General features: G+C 38.9%; 1 protein-coding gene across 1 annotated transcript in view; it reads right to left on the bottom strand.

Annotated features, from left to right (window-relative positions):
* CCSER1 (coiled-coil serine rich protein 1) overlaps positions 1-25,773 on the bottom strand; it is a 2,474,954-nt gene that overhangs the window by 679,429 nt on the left and 1,769,752 nt on the right. Inside the window, exon 7 of the mRNA XM_086961938.1 lies at positions 21,429-21,506. Coding sequence (XP_086818064.1) covers positions 21,429-21,506 — 78 coding nt within the window. The remainder of the gene's footprint in view (positions 1-21,428; positions 21,507-25,773) is intronic.

The raw sequence follows: 25,773 nt of genomic DNA, 5'->3' as shown, positions 1-25,773 counted from the left end.
TAAAAATAACGTAAAATAAACTTACCTTCACCAACAAGAAGCAGCTCCCAACCGCGAGGTTCCGTTTTCTAAAATGACCCAAACAACGATGTTGATAGAGTAAAAAGTGAAGTTCCAAAAACAAAATGGCTGCATAATAAAAACTAAAATAGGACTAAATACCCTTTTGATCAAAATAAAATTGTATTAAATAGCATATTTTCCATGTTTATAATAATTTACTTTTTATTGTTTAAAAAAATGAATATTGTAAAATATACATTAATATGTGCAATAGAATTATGTATTAATTGTTTATTGTATATTAAAATATGTTTTTGATTGTTAAATATTTTTCTCAGATGTTAAAAAATGTAAATTTATGTTATGTACATATCTTGATAAAAACAATGACATTAAAAATATGTAATATATTACATTTTAATAAAAAATATTACAATTTAATATACTAATTTATGCTTTATTGAAACTGTATATATGTACAAAACTGCAATATAATTTGTTATGAAATATTATGTTACATTTGTATTAAAATGTTCTAAATCTTTGCAGTAACAAATTAAACTATGAATAAAGAAAAATATATTTTTTAAAATTTTGTTTATTAATTTACAAACTTGTCATATGTATGTAAAAATGTTTTAAAAATGGTTTTAATTTATATGGTTGAAATGAATAGTACAACATTAAATATATTATTCGTATTAAAAATAGTAAATATATAATGCAGGATAATAAACCATAATAATTAACTATTCTAACTCCAATCCAACATAAGTCAGGGTAAATGGTGGATAGTAAACCATTATAATTAACTATTCTAACTCCAAACATAACATAACTCAGGGAAAGTGCTGGATAGTAAACCATAATAAATAACTATTCTAACTCCAATCCAACAAAAGTCAGGGAAAGTGCTGGATAGTAAACCATAATAAATTACTATTCTAACTCCAATCCAACATAAGTCAGGGAAAGTGCTGGATATTAAACCATAATAGATTACTATTCTAACTCCAAACATAACATAAGTCAGGGAAAGTGCTGGATAGTAAACCATAATAAATTACTATTCTAACTCCAATCCAACATAAGTCAGGGAAAGTGCTGGATAGTAAACAATAATAAATTACTATTCTAACTCCAATCCAACATAACTCAGGAAAGGTGCTGGATAGTAAACCATAATAAATTACTATTCTAACTCCAATCCAACATAAGTCAAGGAAAGTGCTGGATAGTAAACCATAATAAATTATTATTCTAACTCCAATCCAACATAAGTCAGGGAAAGTGCTGGATAATAAACCATAAAAAATTACTATTCTAACTCCAATTCAACATAAGTCAGGGAAAGTGCTGGATAGTAAACCATAATAAATTACTATTATAACTCCAAACATAACATAAGTCAGGGAAAGTGCTGGATAGTAAACTATAATAAATTACTATTCTAACTCCAATCCAACATAAGTCAGGGAAAGTGCTGGATAGTAAACCATAATACATTACTATTCTAACTCCAAACATAACATAAGTCAGGGAAAGTGCTGGATAGTAAACCATAATAAATTACTATTCTAACTCCAAACATAACATAACTCAGGGAAAGTGCTGGATAGTAAACCATAATAAACTACTATTCTAACTCCAATCCAACATAAGTCAGGGAAAGTGCTGGATAGTAAACCATAATAAATTACTATTCTAACTCCAAACATAACACAACTCAGGGAAACTGCTGGATAGTAAACCATAATAAATTACTATTCTAACTCCAATCCAACATAAGTCAGGGAAAGTGCTGGATAGTAAACCATAATAAATTACTATTCTAACTCCAAACATAACATAACTCAGGGAAAGTGCTGGATAGTAAACCATAATAAATTACTATTCTAACTCCAATCCAACATAAGTCAGGGAAAGTGCTGGATAGTAAACCATAATAAATTACTATTCTAACTCCAAACATAACATAACTCAGGGAAAGTGCTGGATAGTAAACCATAATAAATTAATATTCTAACTCCAATCCAACATAAGTCAGGGAAAGTGCTGGATAGTAAACCATAAGAAATTACTATTCTAACTCCAAACATAACATAACTCAGGAAAAGTGCTGGATAGTAAACCATAATAAATTACTATTCTAACTCCAATACAACATAAGTCAGGGAAAGTGCTGGATAGTAAGCCATATTAATTTTTCAATATAATTTATTTTTTCGACCCTAATCCCCTATAATACCAATAACCCACTCATAAAATATTATTTAGAGATTTTTAATTATAATTAAAAATTTAATTTCATGAAAAATTAGATTTTTCGATTTTCTAATTAGATTTCATAATATTTTTCTAATTTGTTAATATTCTATACAATTTTTAAACACTACTTTTTTAAATTACTACCCACCCTAATCCCCTATAATACCAAAAACCCGCTCCTTAAATATTAATTTGATAATTTGTATTAATATTAAATATAAAATTTCGTGAAAAATATTAAATTTCGATTTAAAATTTCGATTTCATAATAATTTTCTAAATTATTAATATTTTATACAATTTTTTAACACTACATTTTTAAATTACTACCCACCCTAATCCCCTATAATACCAAAAACCCGCTCCTAAAATTTTAATTTGAAATTTTAAAATATAATTATAAATTTAATTTCGTGAACAATTCAAAATTTCGATTTAAAATTTCGATTTCTTAAAAAATTTCTAATTTGTTTATGTTTTATACAACTTTTTAAAACTACATTTTTAAATTACTACCCACCCTTATCCCCTATAATACCAATAACCCGCTACTAGAATTTTAACAATTCTTTTGTAGAAAATATTTTAAACACATATTATTACTAGTAGGAGTTTTGTAAGTTTTTTAAAAACATAATACATACTTTTTTAAAATTTTATAACACTTTATATTTTTGGGTCGATATTGTATACAACGATATTTTGATCAACGATATTCTGTTCATCGATATTTTTTTTTGACGATATTTTTGTCATTCTCACAAAACGATATTTATTACAACGATATTTACTACTACGATATTTTTACTATTCGATATTCTTACCTCGATATTAATGCTAGTCGATATTTTCCCGTCGATATTCTATCTTTATACCCCACAGACACAGGGGGTCGCTCGATGTGGTCACAGGCGGGAGGCAGTGACGGCAGTGTCCTTGCTGTCGGAAGGGCAGATGGTGCAGTTGGAGCTAGTAAACTGCCCAAAAACAGCCGCTGAGAGGCACTGGCCCGCAGGAGGTGGACCGGTCATCAGGCAAGGTGTCTGGTGAAGAACGGCCATCCCCAGGGCCCTCTGTAAAGTGGTAAAGGCAGCCAACGGACCAGCAGACAAGGTAAGGGGACCTGGCATGGTACCTGGGCTTGACCACCCTCTTTGCCAGTTGTTAGGTTGATGAAGAAAGCAGGCCTCCAGGCTGTGACTGTACATCCTGAAAGCATGACTTGCACACTGTCTTTATTGTAATGTGCCACAAGGCAAACTCCCTGGGCACATTTCTTACTTTACCCTTCCCCTACCAGTACAAACCATTTTATCCATGGAAAGAGGGTTCATCCCAAGGACACCCCTCCCTTCTGGGTCTCTAGTAGTTCGGCCAAACAAGATAACACTCTGTAGGGAAAAAGTTTCTATTAGCAGAAATCAATTGCCCTTGAATTTTGTGGGTATTCTGTTCCTATTCTAGGTTAATATAAGTATTCTGGGGAATAACCTTGAATGTTTCTGGGTAAGGATCATTGCCTTACAAAATACTTCCATACAATAGAACTCAAAAACAATTGCGGGGTCTATATTCATTTGGTTAGCAGTGCTTAATTTGAGCAGGTTGTTAAAGGTGGTGCCCACCAATACTCATTATTGGATATTAACATTTACTTTTCCTCATCAGACTTTGACCAAGGACAAGAATAAAACACTCCAGTGGGAAAGGCCAAAGAGAAAGATTAAATAACTGTGACAAATGAGGAAAGCAGGTACCTGCAAGCTTGAGATAAACGCCCAGGATGTGTATGGTGGTGGATTATGAGAACATGAGGTGGAATCAAAAATATGTAGCCTTGGTATTTAGCATGCCGACATTAAATAGTGTTTGCAAAGAGCTTCTGACCAAAACCTTGGACGCAAGCACATATTCATTTACAAAGTAAGCAATGCTACTCATAGACACCATACCTTTTGCAGCTGTCAGTCTGATATTACTTTCATGGAACTATGCTAATAATGAAGAATATTCCACTACCATAAGTGCTCACTCTAATTCAATATATGCTGATTCTGTGATGTAGCACTTAAAAAGAGAATTAGTTCTTTTCAGCAACTAATTTCTACTTATTTGCTCATAAAGACTGGGAATGAGGCTAAATGACATAAGTGTATATTGAATAGTAATAAAGGTAAACATATGTAAAAACTAAAATGAGGGAATTACAAAATGCAAAGCCTTGCTGGATATAACGTCTGCGAATGAACTCATGGTAATCATAAGAGTGCTAAGGTATGTAAAAGTGCACAGTGTGGGCGTGGCCAGATTTCTTTATTTCCACTGTTCTTTAAGAGTCATTGTGCCTCAGCCGTGTGGATGGGCATGATGTTACAGCAATATCTGGAGAATTATTATTGTGCAAAAACGTAAGGCTCTAGCTTCTACCATAGGTCGTCATTATGACTAGACTCAGAAGCCCAGTGTGGACAGAAACAGCAGTTACCAGCACTATCAGAATTATGAGATTCACGGAAACATTGCAGACCTGTTATTTTCACACTGAGATTTCGCTGCTGCAATCTCTGTCTAAGAAGCAAGGGAGAAATTAGAAATTACAGGAGAAATCTCGCCCTGAACTACTGATTCCCCTGCAATTCTCCATTTCTCATGTGACCTTGACAGTCCCACTTGTAATTGCCCAGGAACTCCAGCCTGTCAGTTTTACTGGTACTCACCTCATCAGTACATATAATGGGCCAAATGTACCATGAAGATTAGCGGACATCTTGCAATAAGGGTGTTAGCATCAGAGTTACTTGTTCACATCACCATCGAAGCAAAGCTCTCTTAAAGCACCTCCTCAGTATGGCATTGATAAAAACATGCACAATTTTTTCCAACAATTATTTTGACATAAGCATGTCTATTTGTGAGGAGCATTTGAACTTTACAATCGGTATGCCATCAACATGTGCCTGAGCTTCCAAGCAAACTATGCACAGTGTATTTAAAGCTGAGTGCAAGAGATAGTCGCTGAGGAAACCCGCCTTTGATCATTTTTCAGTGAAAACCTGTTATTCGCTGTCTTGTATTACTTGCTACCGCGCGCCAGCGAGGAAATGAAGTGACTCTTTGCAGCATTTGTCTTCATTTGACATTTTTCTGTTCTGCTGAGCAGTACTGAAGCTAGGGACATTCCAGCTGGAAATCACTTTATAGAATAAGGGTCTTTAAACTTTAGCATGCCCTTGCGTAGAATCATGGAGGGCAAAGAGACACCATGACAGAGACACCAGGAGTGGTCCTGGGTTTTCAGAACTGGCCTCCAGCCCACTAGGGAATGCTTGGTAGAATAAAAGCCCTGTCCTGCCCTGCAGTCACATGATCGGTGCCATGCAACACCGTAAATTTATCTGACACTTATCACATCTAATGTTAAACATTGTGTAAAATCTAATATATTTTTGGGCCTGGTGACTTAGTGAAACTAATACATCACTGTAAGTGTGGGTGCAGGATCTTTGTATCTCAGTATTCAGTGTAATTAGTAGATAACCCCACCCACTGGTCGTATGGATCTTTGCCCGCCGACAAGGAGAAATTAAAAGGCGCAATCGTATACGTCAAGCACTGAGTACAGTGAAGTCCATTCGGGGCTCCATAATAATCCAATAAAGAAAGTTAGTGTGAGTCAAAACGTTTTGCAAACAATTCTAAAAATAATCAATTTGCTTTATTCTGAAAATATTAGTCTATAATCATCATTATTACAAGTTCAAATAATCCATTAGTTGATATTTTAAAACAAGCTAAAATACCAAATTAGTAAAGATGACAAATGAAAAAGAGATGACACAACAAGCGTGTTCCATGAAGGAATTTCACTAATGTAAATTAAGCATAAAAATGACAAATTCCTAATTAAACCAAGGATAAAGGTGTCAGTACAGAAACCCAATGAAGAGCTCTGATGAGAGGCATAAGCATGAAGTATTTACCCTAAAGCAAATTCATTTTCAAGCTAGAAAGTTTTTCATTACAAGAACGGAGGCTACATTAGGCAAAGTCTTTTATTGCAGTCTCCAAGCAGCCGCATGTGTCATAATACGAAGGTTCCAAAAGAACATTGAAACAAGCTAAGAGATATGACATGACAACCATCTGCCTCTTTTAAATGCGGCTCCGAGCAGATAAGTACTCTCTCTCTCTCTTATTGTAATTTTGTTTTTTAGGCTAATGGTGTAATTGGTGGCCTAATCCCTACCTCCACCCCTCTCCCCCCTCTCCCCAACGATCTGCAATTTATGGAGATCTCCCCGCTTTTCACCTTAGGCGTTTTTCCATGTATTCGCTTCTGTTAACCATCATCTCTTTCATCTCTAAAAGAGGGTAAGTTTATAAGTAATATAAGATATATTTTTCATACCACTGCTTATATTTCTTATTCCGCCATCCATATCGCACCGTCTTCAGTCTTGCAAGTGTGTGCCTGAACGTTTTCCCGCTCGCGCTGCCCAGACGATGTGCACTTTACACCCTCGCTCGCATCAGTTTCACAGCAGTTTCACATCGATCGCGAGCGAGGTGGGAGTCTAATGTACTCGTACGGGCACATCCATGGACTTTATCTATCCCGGTCCACCCGGGGTGTACCGCAGTAAAGCCCTGCCTCAGCCGATTCATTTTCTCGCGTACTTAAACGTATTCGAGGAATTGCCCTTGGCAACAAGCATGCTTCGTGCATAGCTTGCCAAGGGCCTTTACTCACCCTCCTCACGATCGTCGGTTGACGATCAGCTGTTTCTTCTTTGTTGAGCCTCGCTTAAAAACACAGTTGTGTTAAGCATGCCCATTTATTTATTTGCTCATTTTATTAATATAAATAAAAGAGGGGGAAGAAGAAATAAGGCAAAGGTTATCTACCCTTGAATCTGTTTTTATTTACATTATTAAAAAAAAAAAAAGGAAGGAGAGATGGAACAATTGTCTGACTCTGATTCAGAGCAGGCTAGCACCACTCTTCCTAATTTTGATAAGGAGGGTTTTAGACTATTACTCCAAAGGGAAATGAGGTAATGCAAGTTAGAGACCCTTGGTCAGGTCATGCCCCATAAAAGACCGCTCCCTTCTCAAGAGGGTGAGATTAATGAACCCTCTTCCTATGAAAATCTACCTCTAAGGGGCAAACGAAGTAAAACATCTAATAATATTGAATTTATTATCCCTGCGAGCACTGGAGGTCCTAGCACCTCTTCAGATACGGGAGGTCTTAGCACCTCAAAGCAAATTGGAGGTCCTCGCACCTCGAACCCAAAGGTTGTCCTTAGCGACACATCATCTATGGGTGCCCATCGCGGCCCAACTGATTTGGATGTCCTTAGCGGCACGTTGTCTCATAGTGCTCAGCATGTCATGGGAGACTTCAACGATGATGATTCGGACATACCTGATGAGTACATACTAGATCTAGACGATGAGGATGTTGGCCTTTTTGACACAGAGGACGAACTTCCTAGGTCCTCAAAAGATAATATTCTAGACCCCTTAGGCGAAGAGATGTTTTCTCCTCTAAACTTAAAACATCCTCGATATTCTCAATGGTCCCCACAGGATCATGTTTCAAAGTTTATTAAAAAATGGATAGGTTTTCCCCTTGAAAGGGAGACTAAAAATATACTTAGAGCAGAGTGCTCAAGGCCTCTATTGATGAAAAAGCATGCCATACGCCCAATCTGGATCCTGAGCTTATTACATTTCTCTTCAGGCTCGGGCGTGATCCCAGGAAAGGCCTAGGAAAATCATTCAAGGTTGCCAAGACCGTCTGTTAGATGTGCTTGGCCCCCTTACTAGGATCCTTGACTCTGCAGAAGAATGCCACCTCCATGGTACCCCTCTTAATACCGATCTTATTAAAGGGTGGAGCCAAAGAGCCTTGATTCTTCTGGGCAATGCTAATGCGAGCATTAATGCCAAAAGGCGTAGACTTATTCTATATAAGCTCGACCCCAAACTTTCCAACATGGCCGAGAAAGAGCCTTCTTCCAATACTAAAGGCCTCCTTTGCGTAGAAGAGCTTATCAAATCACTTGGAAAGTACGTTTCTACTTTTACAGCCCTTGATAAGGCCCAACATAACATGAAAAGGGTGTTTAATAGTAACTTTTTTGGGAGGGCCGGAAGAAGGGGCCTTTCTTCCGGCCGATTTAACCAGAGGCCCTATCTGAGAACCCGCGGATTGGGAAGAGGTTATCAACAATACAACACCCCTTACTTCTACTCTCAACGCGGAAGGGGAAACCTCCCAAGAGGATCAAGATCTTGTGCTTCATTCACCTCCAATCCTCCAAGTAAGTCTTCCACCCTTACCCCCCTCCCCTTCTAGCCCCTTAAAGATGGGAGGCAGACTCAGACTTTTTTTGAAAAAATGGGAAGTAATAACTGAAGATCCTTAGGTCCTTTCCACTGTAAAGGGATTTATGATAGATTTCATTCAAACTCCGTTTCAAACTACCTTACCAAGAGACATCCCTATTTCCTTGGAGAAAGAGAAAATAGTTGAGGAGAAAATGCTGCCCATGCTCCAAAAAGGTGCAATAATATAGGTTCCCTTGGATTCTTTAACTTTTATAAGTACATTATTCCTCGAGGAGGAAAAAGGGAAAGGTTGGAGACCTGTAATAAATTTGAGAAACCTCAACAAATTTCTTGTTTACAGGCATTTCAAGATCGAGGGTATCCACCTCCTGAGAGACTTTCTCCTGAAAGAAGACTTGTTAGTAAAACTAGATTTAAGGGACGCATATTTCACCATTCCTATGGCCCTGATCCATCAACCATTCCTCCAATTGATGTGGAAAAATCACCTTTACCAGTTTCAGGTCCTTCCTTTTGGTCTTTCTTCCGCTCCATGGTGCTTTACCAAGGTCATGAGGGTGGTAGCCTCCTTCCTGAGGGAACGGGGAATCCGCCTTATCATTTACCTCGACGACATTCTGATAATGTCTCAAGACCTCCAACAAATTCAGCTAGATCTGGAAACGGTCATGAATCTTCTAGAAAGCCTAGGATTCATTATCAACAAAGAAAAGTCCATCCTATCCTCCTCGAAATCTCTGGAGTTTCTGGCTTCACTCTGGACACTTCCAAGTGTCTCCTTCTCCTACCTCCCTCAAAATATCAAAGATCAGGAAAGAAATGAGACATGTCTTAAAACAAGAAGATCTCCCTTTGAGGGAACTAGTCAGACTCCGAGGTCTTCTATCTTCCTATATTCAGGCAATATTTCCAGGCCCTCTGAATTACCGGGCCTTGCAAAGGATAAAAGGGAGAGCTCTAAGGTCCGGTCTGTGGTACGCAGACCGAATCATCCTAGATTTGGATGCCAAATCAGAACTAATCTGGTGGCTGGAAACCTTGGAAGCATAGAATGGGAAGGCAATTTTTGGTTCAGAACCAGATTTCGTTTTCGAATCGGATGCTTTCCTTCACGGTTGGGGTGCATGCCTCCTGGACTAGAACACGGGAGGGATCTGGTCTCGGGAGGAATCATCTCCCCACATAAATTTCCTCAAACTCACTGCTGAGCTTCAAAGATTCCCTCCAGGGGAGGTCGGTCATTTTGAAGATGGACAATATTTCCACAGTGGCCTACATCAATCGTTTGGGAGGTACCAAGTCTGCCGGCCTTTCAAACCTAGCCAAGAGACCCTGGATGTTCTGCCTAGAACACAACATTGCCCACAAAGCAGAATACGAAAGTCTCTGCCGATTGGAATTCCAGATTCCTTTCGGACTATAGTGACTGGAAACTCAACATCGCTGTTGTCGACTCGCTGAATTCGATCTGGGATCCTTTCGAGATAGACCTTTTTGCAAGCCGTCTCACTTCTTAACTGGAGCATTACTTCAGCTGGATGCCGGACCCCAGGACACTAGCAGTAAACGCATTTCTTCAACCCTGGTCAGGGATCAATGCATATGCTTTTCCCCCATTTGCAATGATCCAGAGAGTTTTACAGAAAGTGAGACAAGACCTATGCACTCTAGTTCTAACAACTACCTTCTGGCCGTCCCAAGCATGGTTCCCCACAACTCTAGAGCTGACATACGACCTTCCTTTTCTCATACCTTCTCTAGAGATTCTCCTTACAGACGTAAACGGACATTCCTACCCCCTGACCCAGACAGGGAGCTTGAACCTTCTTGTTTGGAGAGTGTAAGGAGATTCAACGAAGTCTCAGGACTTTCAACAACAGCTGCTACTTTCCTCAGAGAGTCATGGGCACCAGGAACTCACTACAGATACAATAATATCTGGAAATCGTGGGTTCGTTGGTGCCTGGAAAGGAATTTGGATTCCATACAGGCACCTATCTTTGATGTGGTGAACTTTCTGGCCGAACTTTTTGACAAAGGGTTAAGTTATAGATCTATTAATTGCTATAGATCTGCCATCTCCGCAGTTCATGTTCTTGTCAACGGGAAAACAGTTGGTAAAAATGTCATTGTTTGTAGAGTGATGAAGAGCATTCATCTAAAAAGACCCCTGAAACCAAAATTTGATACCCTTTGGGATGTAAACTTGATTCTAGATCTGGTCATCTTATGGCTGACAATTTTCTTTTAAATAGAAAACTTCTCTCCATTAAACTCGCTAATCTTCTTTGCCTTATCTCTTGTCGTAGAGTTTCTGACGTTAAAGCTCTAGTGATCTCTAACAGATCTTATAATTTATTTGGAGTAAAATTTGAGGTTTACAGAAGAACCAAAACCATGTCTGACTCAATCTTTTATCCCCGTTTCGACCTTTGCCCAAAAATTTTTGTAGTTGAATGTATGAAAATGTATGATCAGAAAATGTCTAACCTTCGTCCTATTAATGAGAAACAACTCCTTATTTCCTTTATTAAGCCTCATAAAGCCATATCGTCTACTTCCATTGCTCGATGGGTTAAGTCAGCTATGAACTTAGCAGGTATTAATGTGGCGACAGTTCAAGCTCAATCACTTAGAGGTGCTATGGCGAGTAAATCTCTATGGTCTGGAGGTAAGTTGGATGATATTCTTAAAGCTGCAGACTGCTCTAAAGCTAGTACCTTTGCTAGACATTATTGTAAACCAATTGAACACATGTCTAATGTCGTTTTATGAGGCTACCAACATGCATAATGTAACCTCCGTTCTTGTAATGAAATTGCAATTCTCCTATTACCATGCCTAGAGAATCTGGATTTCATTAAAGACACAGAGGCTGATATTATTCCACCCACCCATTCCCTTGTGTTTGATGATTGGTGATTTTTTGTTTATTCACATTTATAGTTTTATTGTTTCAATTGTTTCTCATTGACATGTTATAATTTGATTCAATTTTTATTTGTCTTGTACTGTCTGTGAAGAGCTTTATTGGACACAAGATTTTCATTACTTTCTTTCTTTTCAGATAATCCTTCTTCATAACCTGGGTTTATGGATACCTTCTTGTTTGGTTACCTTCTTCACATCCCCTTTGGATGAAAGCCTTCAAGTTCTTTATTCGTGCTGATGCCTTTGAATGTCCTTATTTCTCTTTGCTTGATTTAATAGAGGCAGATGGTTGTCATGTCATATCTCTTAGCTTGCTTCAATGTTCTTTTGGAACATTCGTATTATGACATACGTGGCTGCTTGGAGACTGCAATAGAAGACTTTGCATAATGTCAGCCTCCGTGCCTTTAATGAAATCCAGATTCTCTAGTCATGGTAATTGGAGAATCGCAATTCTCAGCTATAAAACAGCAGACATTTTTAAAAAGGAAAAAGGGCTAAAAAGGAAAATCTCTCCTAAAGAGAAATTACCCTAGAGTCCAGAGTGCTCTTGGGTGCTAGAGGCTAGCGTGCAGGACGTCTGGGTGTCTGAATGCCTGATGAAACAAATTACACATTTACTGTTCTCGATTTGAATAGGAATTCAGAAATCCCTGGGAGCAGGTAAACTCCCTAGTTTCTCACATCTTCACAATAGGCCACAGAAATAAGTCCTTAAAAATATACTTGTGTGTGGTGACTCAAATAGTTCTTTCCATGAGTCACTTTTCCTGCCATCTATCTCCCTGAGAACCTCACTATCAGTTGTCTAATGCCTATTCAATAACCAACAGAAGGCTTCTGGAATTTTAGAGCATCTGCAGTGGGAGAGAAAAAAATCTCATGCAATACAATGGTTCAACATGGAAAACAGACAGTTTAATACTATTCATCGTTAACTAAGCATCAGTAGTTAGGATAACTTAAATCACCACATTATGGTATTTCATTCGTTGACTTGCATTGCTTGAGTATGGCTACCCACTACGAAATTTAGATGTATTATGTATGTATTATTTTGCATAGACTTTTTGCACTTTTCAGTTAAATGCATTGTTTACAAAACAAGAAAATTGACGCTAGCACAGACATCTTTGTTTGACACCATAGTCACATTTTCAAATTCAAGCTCTTTTAGCTTTCCAACCTCCTGCCATTGGTAAAATGAATACTATTGTGCTGGGTAATAATAAAGATGTATTATCTGATGATAGTTTCAGTGATATGCACACTACAAATTCCATTGTTATGCTAGAGTAGTGTGCTTGGGCGATTTACAAGAAACAAGAGGCAAATTTGATATTCATTATTCAGTGCATCACCATAAAAATACACAGTGGAGAAAATGTACGAAAATAATGCCCTCTGTTGCTTTTTTTCCTGATATAAAAATTAGTGTGGTAAAAAAGTGAATACCATTTAGGACAAATAGGTATACAGATTCTTTTTTTTGTTTTTTTGTTCCACAGTATAATCAAAACAGAAATACATATATCCAATAAATTCTTACTTCAAACATGTGCATCCATATACTCAGCAAAAGGCCCCCATATATCCATGCAAATCTTGCGTTTCTTCACCACTTTAACCGCATATAGGCTTAACTCAGGATTAAATAAATTATACATTCAATTCCTCCATTGAAAAAAAGAAGGAGGTTCCGATTGTAACCAACCAGCCGCAATACATAACCTTGCTACGGTCATAGCAATAAATATTAAATATTGATGTTTAAAGCAAGGGCCACCCCTCCTAAATTGGGCATCCGACCCCAACAACATAATTGCAGAAGTTATAACAATCGGTTTACCAATAATGTTACTTAGGAATTTTTTAAGATTAACTATGAAAATTCTCAAATGCCCACAGCTGAAGAAAATATGTAGCATATCCGCATCATCAGCACTACATCTGAAACATTTACCATCAGTTTCAGTTTTTCCACTTGGTCATATATGCCGGGGTATAATATAAATTAAAAAAAGTTTTATAACATTGCACAGATTGGCAGATAGTAGCGATTCCTTTGATAATGTGATAACATAATCTAACAATACATTCTTAACCCCCAGTACTACAGACCATTTATCAGCTTTTTTTCTGTAAATCATCTTTTATATATTTCAGCAATAGCTGGTACACCTTCCCAATTTTTGCCTGTCGTTGTGTGGCGTTTATAGCTAAGTTAGAGGTAAATACGATCCTATACGATATTTTCCCCACTTGACATAATTTTTTGACGTTTTCCACACATTAAACGCTGATATTAGAACCATAAACCTAGTCCGTTTAAAGTAGCTTCCATCTACTTCTTTAAATAAAGATTGTCTCGCCTCTGATCCTAACAGCATTTGATAAATTGAAGGAGCCTCTGCCTCATTAGGTATATCTTCTTCGGTCAACATTATCCGCATCCTAAGCAAAAAACATGTGTAAAAATAAAGAACAAAATCAGGCATAGCTAATCCCCCCCGATCAATCGGTAAAGTTAAGAATCGCATGGTCCTTCTTGGTTTCCCTGGGGCCCAGATAAATTTAGAACAGATAGACTGTAATTGTTGGAGCTGGAATGTAGTAAATTCTAAAGGAACTGCTCTAAATAAATACAACACCTTAGCTAAAACATTCATCTTGATTACATTCATCCTACTGATGAGTGTGAGGTGTAATCGTGACCATTTGTCTAATGAATTCCAAATATTACCCACCAATGAGCTCCAATTAGCATCCAATATTTCCTGTGTAGATGATCGAATGTTTATACCTAAATATGTCACTTCCTTTTCCACTCGGATATCATTCATTATGACGGTCTCTGAAAATAATATTTGTGTTTTAGTGGCATTGAATTTATATCCTGAAGCTTGACCAAAGACTATAGCCAGTCGTTCTATCTCTTACAGTGCCAAATTGGGATCTGAAGAAGCTATTGCAAAATCATCCGCATAAGCGAATACTGAATAAGGGATGTTATGCACCAAAAATTATTTGATCAGAGCATTGATAGCCAGTAGCTCAATAAACTAATTAATATAAAGTGCAAATAATAATGGTGAACAGGGGTACCCTTGTCTGGTGCCCCTGGTAATGTTGACTGTTTCAGATAATAGTCCCATCATGGGAGTTTTAGCCACTGGTGAACTGTATAACACCTGTATGGCTGTGAGGAAGTGTTGACCGAAACCTGAAAGTCGGATTAATTCCGAATGGTATACCCATTCCACACGGTCAAACGCTTTCTCTGCGTCCAATAAAAAATTAGACCCAGATCACGTTTCTTGACTTGTGCGATATAAAATAATGTCACTACCTTATTGATGTGCGAGGTGGTACTACGACATGATATAAAACCATGTTGTGTTCGCGAGACTAATGAAGTAATAACTCTAGAAAGACGAGTGGCCAATTTTTTTAATAGATTTTACCGTCAAAATTCAACAATGATATTGGACTATATGAGTCTACTAACTCTGGATCTTTACCTTTTTTATTAGATACTGCTATGGTAGCTTTGGCACATGACTTCGGTGCCAGTCCCGCTTGTGCAGCCCTAAAGGTATCTAGCATATCAATTTTAATCACGCCAAAAAAGAGCTTGTAAATCTCCCCGGGCAATCTGTCGGGCCCAGCAGCTTTTCCTGAAGCTAGACCTTTAACCGCTATCTCTAGCTCTTCCATGGAGATAGGCTCTTCCAGTAGTTATATATCATTGGGATCTAGATGTTTCAGAATCCCTTCAGTTAAATTAAAAAAAATAACTATGATGTTGTGCTTGTCCAGTATATAGATCAGAATAAAATCTTTGAAAAATTGACAAAATCCCTTTAGGTTTTTGACACGATACCCCATCTCTATCTTTCAAGGATTTAATTCTGCCCATCACTTCTTTCCTACGTAGCTTCCATGCCAGACAGCGGCCCACCGATTCCCCATACTTATGCATTTGTTTTTATTAACTTAATATTTACGTGCGTTTTCGGTATTCCAGATCCCTTGAATTTTAGCCCTCGCCTGTTCGGTAAATTCTTCACACTCCTCAATATTGTTTGCCCCTAATCTGACACCTTTAATTAATTTTTCCTCAGCCTCCTTAAGCTTAGCATATAACTCATGCATTTCAGCCTTTTTCATTCGATTTTGCCCATAAAGAAAACTCAACACGTCCCCCCTAAAACTTGCTTTAAATGAATCCCAAACAATGGAACAGTGAGTTTAATTTCTATTATTAATAAAAAATTCACTAATCCATCGGGATAGCTGTTCCTTAAGGCACTCATTTGCACATAGTTTACGATCAAATGAGAACGGCCATATAGTTGGCCATTGAATTTCAACCTTTAATGTCATTAAAATCGGAGAATGGTCAGAAGTGATCCTCGGTAAGATTTGGATTATAGCCTCATCTTTCAAAGAAGAAGACAAAAAAAAATAATCCAGACGAGCAAATTTCTTGTGGGGATACTAATAATAGGTGAACCCAGGGATTACTGGGTTTAAATGACTCCAAAGATCAATTAAAGCATGATCATTAATAAGATCATAAAGAGCTTTAAAGACACGAGGTTTCCGCCCTTGATACCTTCGTGGACCTCCTTGCAAATCTAAATTCGTTAACTAATATTCATATCACCACAAAATATATGCGGTTCACCCCATGATGCTAATTCCAAATTTAACTCTTCCAAAATAGAAGCTTCGTACAAATTGGATCCATATACAACACAGATTGTAAACCTAGCCCGCCCAAAAAAGCATTCTGCAATAGCCCACCTTCCACATTTGTCAGCTAGACATCGTGTCGTTGTAACCCTATTCTCTTTCGCTAAAATTGCTACTCCTCTAATCATAGATGATTGATGTGAAGCGACTATTAATGAGTAGCCCAAGGTTTCTAAGAGTGTCCCTTGTGTCCAGGGTATGTGTGTCTCCTGGAGACAAACCACATCAGGCTGAATGTTACGAAGCTTGGCTGTCACACGATTCCTTTTACTCCAGCTGTTTAGACCAGACACATTCCAAGTACAATTTTTTACCCCAATAACTTCCATATTAATAAATTAAACAATATTTCTGTAGAAGCCATCTCCAAATATTGAAGGAGGCCAACACCAAAATAATATATTTCCAACTATTCGTTTTATTCATTTCTTGATTAACTGTGGATTTTCCCCCCTTTTTCCCCCACCCTAGTGACCCACCACCCAATCCTACCCTCCCCTCCTGGCCCAAGCCTCCCCTCACCCCCGCTCAAACAAGACTTTAGGACTAATAGTCCTGTAGATGGAGACTAGCGTGTACCCCCTTGCTGACTCCCATGACTCTAACTATATACAGGGGTACATTGGCATACAAGACCAAAAAGACCAAAATGGAAAATAACCCAGGAAATAAGCTATATACCAATGCACACCTATACCTATATTATAATACACGTACTCTGTTGCAGCCACAGAGCACACCTATTATCCTTCACTAATGGATTGTAGCAAAAAAGACTGCGCACCCTTGCCTTGAAATTGAGCGAATAATTCAAGTAACTGCCATCTCAATTCCACAGTGAATCTACAGAAATCAGGTTGAACAAAAAATTTAAAATCACCCGCAGACCTTTTCTTATAGGGGCGAGCCAGCTGAAAAACCTCTTCCCTTGCCAAGAAGCTATTAAATGATATAAGAAAAGCCCTGGGTTTTTCTTTTGAAGGATCTGCATTGGGTGGAATACGTCTAGTGAAGGGAAAGCGGTGTGCCCTTTCAACCTCACGGTCCCAATCCCATTTTAAAAGTTCCGGAAAAGCCTTTTTAAATAGTTCAACAATGAAGCGACGAGGATCTTTTCCTTCTTTCCCCTCTGGAATCTGAAGAATGCGCAGATTGTTCTGTCTTGCCCGATTCTCGATATCCGCCAACTTCCAAGCTGTATCATCCCTAACAGCCTGCAAAGAGGCAGTCACTGTTTTTTGTTGAAGTAAATCATCCTCTAAAGTGGAAATCTGTGTTTCAGCCTCATTGAATCGAGCAACAAAGTCCGAGTGGGATTTCGACATTCTGCGCACTGCATTCTGTAGTTTCCTACAGATATTCTGTGTTCTTTGATTCTCCTCCCTCGACTCAGTGCGAAAGGACATAATGGACAGATAGATTAGGGAGAGAGAAATAGGTGTACAGATTCAAAGAAATTCTGAAGACAAACGGTATGATTCCCTTCATCTCCTCTCAACATTTTTAACATTCTAGATATTGTAATGGTTTCCGACTTTTATTTTAAAAACACTTTTCGCCATGTACATGGTGAAAATCCTATTGGGTTTCTGAGAAACTTGACTGGAAGCTTCAGTCTCATTTTCTGACAGAACCTTTACACTCCGCCCCCATAGACACCCTATGGAACCTTCCAGGGTCGGTGCAATCTAACATTATAAAGTACTCTGTTAAATACTCTAGCAAATATGAAAGGCAAAGCGCATAAAATGTCAGTGTTCACATGCTGATAAATAGCCCCTTGTTGCATATGTGCAGGTCAGGACATCCTGCTCTAGTTCTCTTTGCAACTGTTGTTCAATGCCAAATTCAATGTCAATAAAAGTCAATATGGAAAACATACTAACATTGACTTTTTTAGTCACAAAATAACAGAGTTCATTGAAGAAGGAAATGGGGCAAAACAGTACAGGCTAAACAATATGCATGAGGTATTCCACAAAATGGGCATATGTACAAATCAGCACTGACTTGTCAGTTTATTAAACTGACTTAATTGTTTGCACTGTTTTGTGCGCTGTCCCACTAACTCACCTGTGCTGTTTTAGCACTATTCTCTTGGAGAGTGTCATTTTTATCTGGGCCTTTAGTGCAAATGTCACTTGAAAATTGCACTGCCTCTGTGTTACCTTCAGGGACGTAGCTGTTGACAATGCCTGCAACAGGGCTCCCGAGGGCAGTGGTAGTTGGCAGGGAATGAGGTGGTGGGGACATGAAAAAAACTATTTAAAAAAACACATACCCCTTTGGCAGGCAGCGTCTTGGCTCTGATTCCCTTCTGACGAGCCCCGGAACGGAAGCAGGGAGCACACAGGCTCCCCTACGCCAATCATAACACTGTAATGCAGCATTATGATTGGTCTGAGCGCCATGGTTCGGCGCTCAGACGGGAACAGGGAGCCCACCAGGCTCTAATACAAATGCCATAGGTCAAACCATCATGCGCTCTTAAGTGCATGAACCACTCTTCCTCCCTGTGCCACCAGCCTCGCCTGCCTCGCCCTAATCCAGACCCACAGCAACAAAAAATACTGTTATTATCATATTATTCTTCCTTTTTTCACTGCTCTGAGAGCAGTGCAGCAATGTTCCTCTGCCTTAGTGGAGGAGCCACCCTTGCCAGGTGGTGATGTGACCATGGAACCCCAATTATGCCTCTATTTTACTACCACACCACAGATTGTGGGTCCATTTTCCTTGGTTAGATCTGGGCCCAACCACTTTTGCTATGTCACTGATCTATACACAACCTGTCTCTGAAAGTAATAGTTAGCGAAGCATCCTAATACAAGATGGCCACGCCCTAGGAATTCCCTTATTTCCATAATGACGGTGGAGGCACCATAATATTATCAACTCACAATGGGTCACATATTCAAATGAAATGAAAGGTGTTTCAGAGGATCAAAAATTTACAGAGTTTCTTACTTAAAATCCTTTCACCAAAATATTAATTCTCAAGTATTTCTTACTAAGTTCCCTGCTGACCTGATTGGTAATGTGCAGGATGACAGAACAACACCTGTCGTTTATGTTTCAGGGTTTAGTACATTTCCACTGTTACGTCCGTGTGAGGATTCGCGTGGCATATTTTATAGCGGCGTGGATTAAGGGAAAAAGGCAAGCAAAGAAGCGTGAAACGCAAGATATTATTTCCCTAGAAGGATGTTCAGGAGATAAATGAAAATGGCCCGCAGCTGTGACACTCCCGCTGTTTAACTAGAGCAGTCGGTTCTCGTGCTACCCTCCATTGACGTTAAAGGTTTAATGAAGCACATTGAACATCAAGGAGCAGGCTGAGAGGCCGGCAAAATGAATATTAAGGGTTTTGTTTAGAGCGGGAAGCGCATTGTGCACCATAATCAGTGCTTAATTTGTGCCGGTGGGTGCACCAGAGCTCATTTTTCATCATCTGACTTTGATTCAGAGGAAGAGAGAAAAAATAAGAAAACGGATAAAGACGAAGGAAGAAAAAGATCTAGAAATACAGGAAAAAGTGCTGACTGCAAAAAGCAAGGATTTAAAAAAAACTTGTAAGGTGTAGAAAGATCCAAGAAAGTGCCATGGAATGTAATCAAGATTAGGCAGATTTGGTATTCAATAATCCCAGCATTCGGCAGCACCTACTGTGGGCTTTTAAGAAAAGTTTTGGGACACTGCATTATTTTTTTAACAACGTATACACCACTCTCAAGTACAATTGTGAAGAACACTTCATAACAGCGAATGCATGCAATACTTTCAGTGTTCCTGCAGAAGTGTGTGATTGTGTAAAATATGGGAGTAAGATATAAAATGCCCTAATATTGTTATGTGTCCATCAACAAGTTTAGGGTTTGAGTCCATCCCACCACTCCATGACAGCAATTCCCACCCATATAAGTTGATCCCACAGATCAGCAAGGTCGGAGTATACGTTTAGCAGGCATCCCCTCACAAAACGCTATTCCTCCCCCATCCCACATCATACATAAATCCTCCTAATGTAAACAATGATACATAAACTCCTGACCTTTTCAGCCACATCATTTGGTAACATCCCTAAAGAGCAGACATGATGTAAAAACACAGCCATCTCTCATCTGCCCTGCCTCTGTGTCCTTTGACTCTTTGGAAGTGTTAGACTGGGGTATCAGGCACTCAGGCAGTGCTAGATGGGTCGTCTAGAAAGGGCCATTCAGAGAATTGCTTATTTGGTCCTGTGATCTGTGGCAGGATCAAAACACTGGCCCACACATTGGAACTTTGAAGCCGGCCCATCTGACAGTGCCAGAGTACCTGACAGGCTGGTTCAGCACTAGACTCCTGAAACATAGGGAAGATGGCACACCACACCAGTCCTTCTACTGTGTGCCTCTACTGAATGAAGGCCACCCATTATGCCTAAGGACCATGAATATCTGTGAGATATGGGAGTTGGAGGGGGACTGGCATCACATTCTTCAGGATGTGGGGGCATCATTTTGCGTTACATCACTGTATACACAAATAGCCTGACTGGCATTCTTCTAAATGAATAACATCCTGTGGTTTAGATTCCCTGTATGCCACAATCTCGAATTAATAGAACAACAACCATATATATGTAACCTGTCAACCCCCAACATTGACAATGAAGAAAACATATCAAAAGGACCGTTAAGGACCTTTTGTTTCCTACGGGTTCTCCCACTGAGACATAAGCAAAATCATGTTGAAAAGATAGGTGGCATGAGAAATTCTCAATTTTTGAGAGCATATAAAATATATGCAACTGTTTGTCACCAGTGTTTTCACTACATTACCAACATTCTATTTTCTCCGAACAAAGGATTTCACTGCCACAAGGCTATCCTGGTAGTATGAGTAGTCTGTATAAATCCCTGTAAAGTAAACTAAACTAACCTTTAACGCTAAACTAAACTTAACTTACTAAACTAAACTAAACTGAACAAACACAATCCATAAACACTGACGATGGTGTAACATATATCTATTGCATATTTTTTATATATTAAAAAACGACACCAACATTTCCAAAATGACACCCTGCAATTTAGGACTAAGGAAGTAAAACGGTGTTTAATTCTTACCTTAAAAGGATATGGCGTTTCTGCGATGGGACTTATCGGGAGGGACGCGTTGCTACTGCCTGGACTCATATCTGTGCTCTGTAAAGCAAGTGCATTAGACTTAATTCAGTGGCTTGTTAGGTAATGTTAATTTCCAGAAGCGGTCGGCCCTAAAGGTCGTGGGCACTAAACTGATACCAGGAGAAAAGAAAAAGATTAGGATTAATGAAAAGTATGTCTGTGGAAAACATAGGTTGTTATCATTTATTCATCTTGAGTACTACTCTACAGGATGGCTGTCAGTGAACAATATGTGAGCTTTCCTACACTTAGCACAATACATTTAAAATAAACTAGTACACCTGTCTCAATTGTCATCTTTCTCTTTATTGTAGAACAGAGGTCTCCAAACCGGTCCTGGAGGGCCGGATCCATGCCAGATTTTTTGGATATCCCCATTGAGATACAAGTAGTAATTTTGAAAATCTGGCATGGATCCGGCCCTCCAGGACCGGTTTGGAGACACCTGTTGTAGAATGTCCCAAAAGAACCGGCGCTTCCTACCTAGATCATCTGCTAACCAAAATAAAATATAAAAAAATCGATACCAACATTTAATCCTCAATAGATTTATAGTAATTAAATCGTCTGCATTTCCATGAAGGGTCCCAAACAGGACCAGACACATCTTTGATAAAGAAAGCTTGTCTATGTAAGGCAAAGTAGCATTCAAGGGGCAATGATGTTATACAATGTCTCAGAAGGATGCTCTTAGAATAGAATCATTAAGATAAAAGATGGATACAGGACAGTGTTGTCTTAACACATGGGCACAATGGGCAGTTGCCCGAGGGCACAATAAGCATTGGGGCCTCATGCAGACCAGAATTTAACACACATTTTCCATTACACATTTTTTATTCTTTGAATGGTTTTGTAGGCAGGGCCCAGTGCAGTGCTTTGTCCAGGGGCCTATAATGTTGTTAAGACGGCCCAGATACAGAGTGATAGTTTTCAAGAGGAAAATCACTCCATCTGATTTGATTATGGAGATGCTATACTTGATGAGTACCAGAGGAGAAGAGTGAACTCTCCTAGGTTATTGGATGGAGGCAGACATCACATAAGTGGTAGTAAACGTAAAGGTAATGGTGCCTTATTCAGCGTTTTAGAGGGTGGCATTATTCTTAGCTTTTCTTTTAACACCATGCGCGCGGCGGGTTTTCCCGCTGTGCGCGGACTTTTTTTAAAACCCACGGTTCATGACGAGCTCAGCTCGTCATGAGCGTACGAGAGCCGTAACTCATGACGAGCTGAGCTCGTCATGAGCGTCGAAGGGGTTAAATCCTAAAACAGAAAAGTGTTGTTTCTTCCAAAGCATTTATTTATTTATTTTGAAAGTTTTATATAGCGCGAACATGACCACCGAGGGTATCAGAGCACTTTACAGTTTATTCAACAGGCAGAATTCAAGCAATCAAAACAACATCAACAAAAACGACAGATTAACAGACTAAAAATTGGCCGAACATTCTCATGAGGCCAGCAGCTGGGCCACAAATCTATGTTTTTGGCCCGAATCAGATAGGGAGGCCTGACAGAGGCAAACATTTCTTCATCGGGATCCCTTTGACCTCGGTTTTAAAGAGGACCGTGGAGGAATTCAACCAGACTTCGGGGGGAAGGGAGTTACACATTCTCAGTGCCATACCTGAGAAGGCTCGATTATATGTCTTTTTTTTCTTACATTTTTTAGGTTTGATTAAAAGGGTGCTGGCGCTTCTGGAGGCTCTAGAACCACATGAGAGCTCCAGTTTCTGAGTGAGGTACAGTGGGGTCTTGAAATGTATGGCTTTGTGTGCCATGCATGCAATTTTTAACTGTACCTGTGCTTCATAGGGAAGCCAGTACAGGGCCAGCAAGTCCGGAGAAATATTGTTGAATCTGTTAGTGCCAGTTATGAGCCTAACAGCAGAATTGAGGGCAACCCTAATAGGAGCTTTCTTTAAGAAATCTGCAAAGCGTTGCGCTACAATAGTCCAACTTGGAGATCACTAGTGCTTGAACAGCCACCTTTCGGTCCTGAGCCGGTAGATAGGGTTTGCATTCAATACAAGTGTAAAACTGCTCCACACACACAAATGTTGGAGAAAGTCAATGAACACTCAGAGGTAACCTAGATTTTCAATAGGGAATCCAAAACACACCAGCCATTTGACCCACAAATCCCATAATATGCTTTTAATTGTAGTTCACAGGCAGCAAAATGGAAAGTTAAGTTAACTTTTGAAAGGAGACAAAGCTCAATATACTTTACCTGCCAAAGATGCTGGAGTGTCTAGCGACATTCATCTACTGGCACAATTAACCCGATAACTTATCGTCATTAATATTTGTAAATAGTAACTAATAGTGAGATCAACTGAGGACTTCATGTTACTATAGCGAGGAAAAATATAGTAGGGCCAAAATATTAAGACCTAAATATCGAGATCCGAAATGTTTTGATGGTAAGTGCATATAGATAAGCATAGATTTATGATTATTAACTCCCAGTCTATATACATGGAAGATATCTATACTGTGAAGTTACATGTATGCGGAGTTAAGTATAGTAAACCTATTCTTATCTATATATACTTACCTTGTCGATATTTAGGACATCACTATTTTACTCACGATATTTTGATCCCACTATATTTCTTTTATGATAGTCTGGTCGAAACAAATGGTTGAGTTATATGAACTGGGAAAAGAAAACCACCAAAAGAGTGTATTCAATGCCAATAAATTGTCTTTTTGATGTACCTCATTTTAGAGAGCGTTCGCCCTGCCAAATAGTCTAATATTACATATTTAGGACATATACATACAGGAATGACACATTGGGCAAGCTTTTCCACTCCCTACACAAATAAGATCTGTAAAACTCTACAGATTCCAGCTGCAACTTGCTTTGATTTCAGGCAACAAACGTGTTTTGAAAAATTCAAAACTGAACTTCAATATACTTTTGATTCAGTTAGTTTACAGCAAATTCTTTAAAATTTGTGCTGAAAATTTACATTTTGGCATCAGGTTTATGGGGTTCACTTGAGATAATGGCACATGGTGCATTAACAATTTGTGGTGAGAATGTAATATGTTAAGGACTTAGGGGCACATTTATGACAATATCTTGCTGCGCAGGAAGTCACCTTACTGTGCTGCGTGATAGGGAAAGGGCAGGAATGTGCTATGTTTAACATAATACAGCACATTCCTGCCTTTCTTTCCCTGCACTGGCACACAATAGGCTGCCTAGTGCCAATGCAGGTCCCCTTACACCAGGGTACAAGGGTGTCTGCATTGTAAGCAGGATTGTTTTTGTGCAGGAAGGGACACGTTCTTGCACAAAAACAATCCTGAGAGGTATTTATCTCTTTCTATGTGTGCTGCAGAATGCATCACACATAGAAAGAGGAAGTAATAATATGAATTAGAACATTGTAATGTTGGGAGCTCCATTGAAGACAATGGAGTGCTTCCTGCTTTTACGGGCCGGTAAAGGCCTGTAGAGCAACATTCCAATGTTTTAACAAAGGCCTCTCGGAGCTCGAGGGGATTTAAATCTCCTTGAGATTCGAGAAGCCTTTGTTTTATTTGTTAGAACTTTCTGCCCTCTATTGGCAGAATGTTCTAATAGCCTTGTAGCCCTCTATAGAAGTCCCTTCCCTTGTTAATGTCCCTCACCTTCGGCTCGGGCCTTTAAAGCGGGAGAGGGCCTTTAATAGCCGGTATACCCTACTATGGCGGGCTATAAGGCTATAATAAAGATATTTTTCCTAGTTACGCCTCACCTGGGAAGGGGTAGCATGTAGGGAATAGTTATGTTCCACCCATGGAACGCTTCCCTGGCGAAGAGTAGTGCAATGCAGTGCTTTGGGCTTCACTGCACTGCTCTGCGGTGCTCTAGATTTATTAAGCCAAGCATGGACAACTTAAGGGTTGCATCGCTCTTTCGCCCCAATGCATAGGACAAGGGCGATGCAACTCTTTAATAAATATGCCTCAAAGAGAGAATATACTTTTGCTGTGAATTGCACTGTTATTTTTGTTCTAAAATAGATGTTTATGTGGCTTCCTAATGGTTCCACTAAATTGTGAATAAAGAATGAAACTCACTGAATCAAAATCATACTAAAATGTCATATTATCTTAAGAAGTCCTTCCTTCATTTAGAAAACACATTTGAATATTTCAATACAATTGAGTTCTGAGTAAAAGCAAGTGGAAGGAGAGATTTGGACAGTTTCGTAGATCTGTTTTGATTCAGTCTGGGATATAAGGACACCACATCTGTGCACCAAAAACTCTATCCAACAAT

The sequence above is a fragment of the Lissotriton vulgaris genome, chromosome 3_1 (assembly GCF_964263255.1).
Source record: "Lissotriton vulgaris chromosome 3_1, aLisVul1.2, whole genome shotgun sequence".
Taxonomy (NCBI): Eukaryota; Metazoa; Chordata; class Amphibia; order Caudata; family Salamandridae; genus Lissotriton; species Lissotriton vulgaris.
This window is presented reverse-complemented; position numbering and strand designations above follow the sequence as displayed.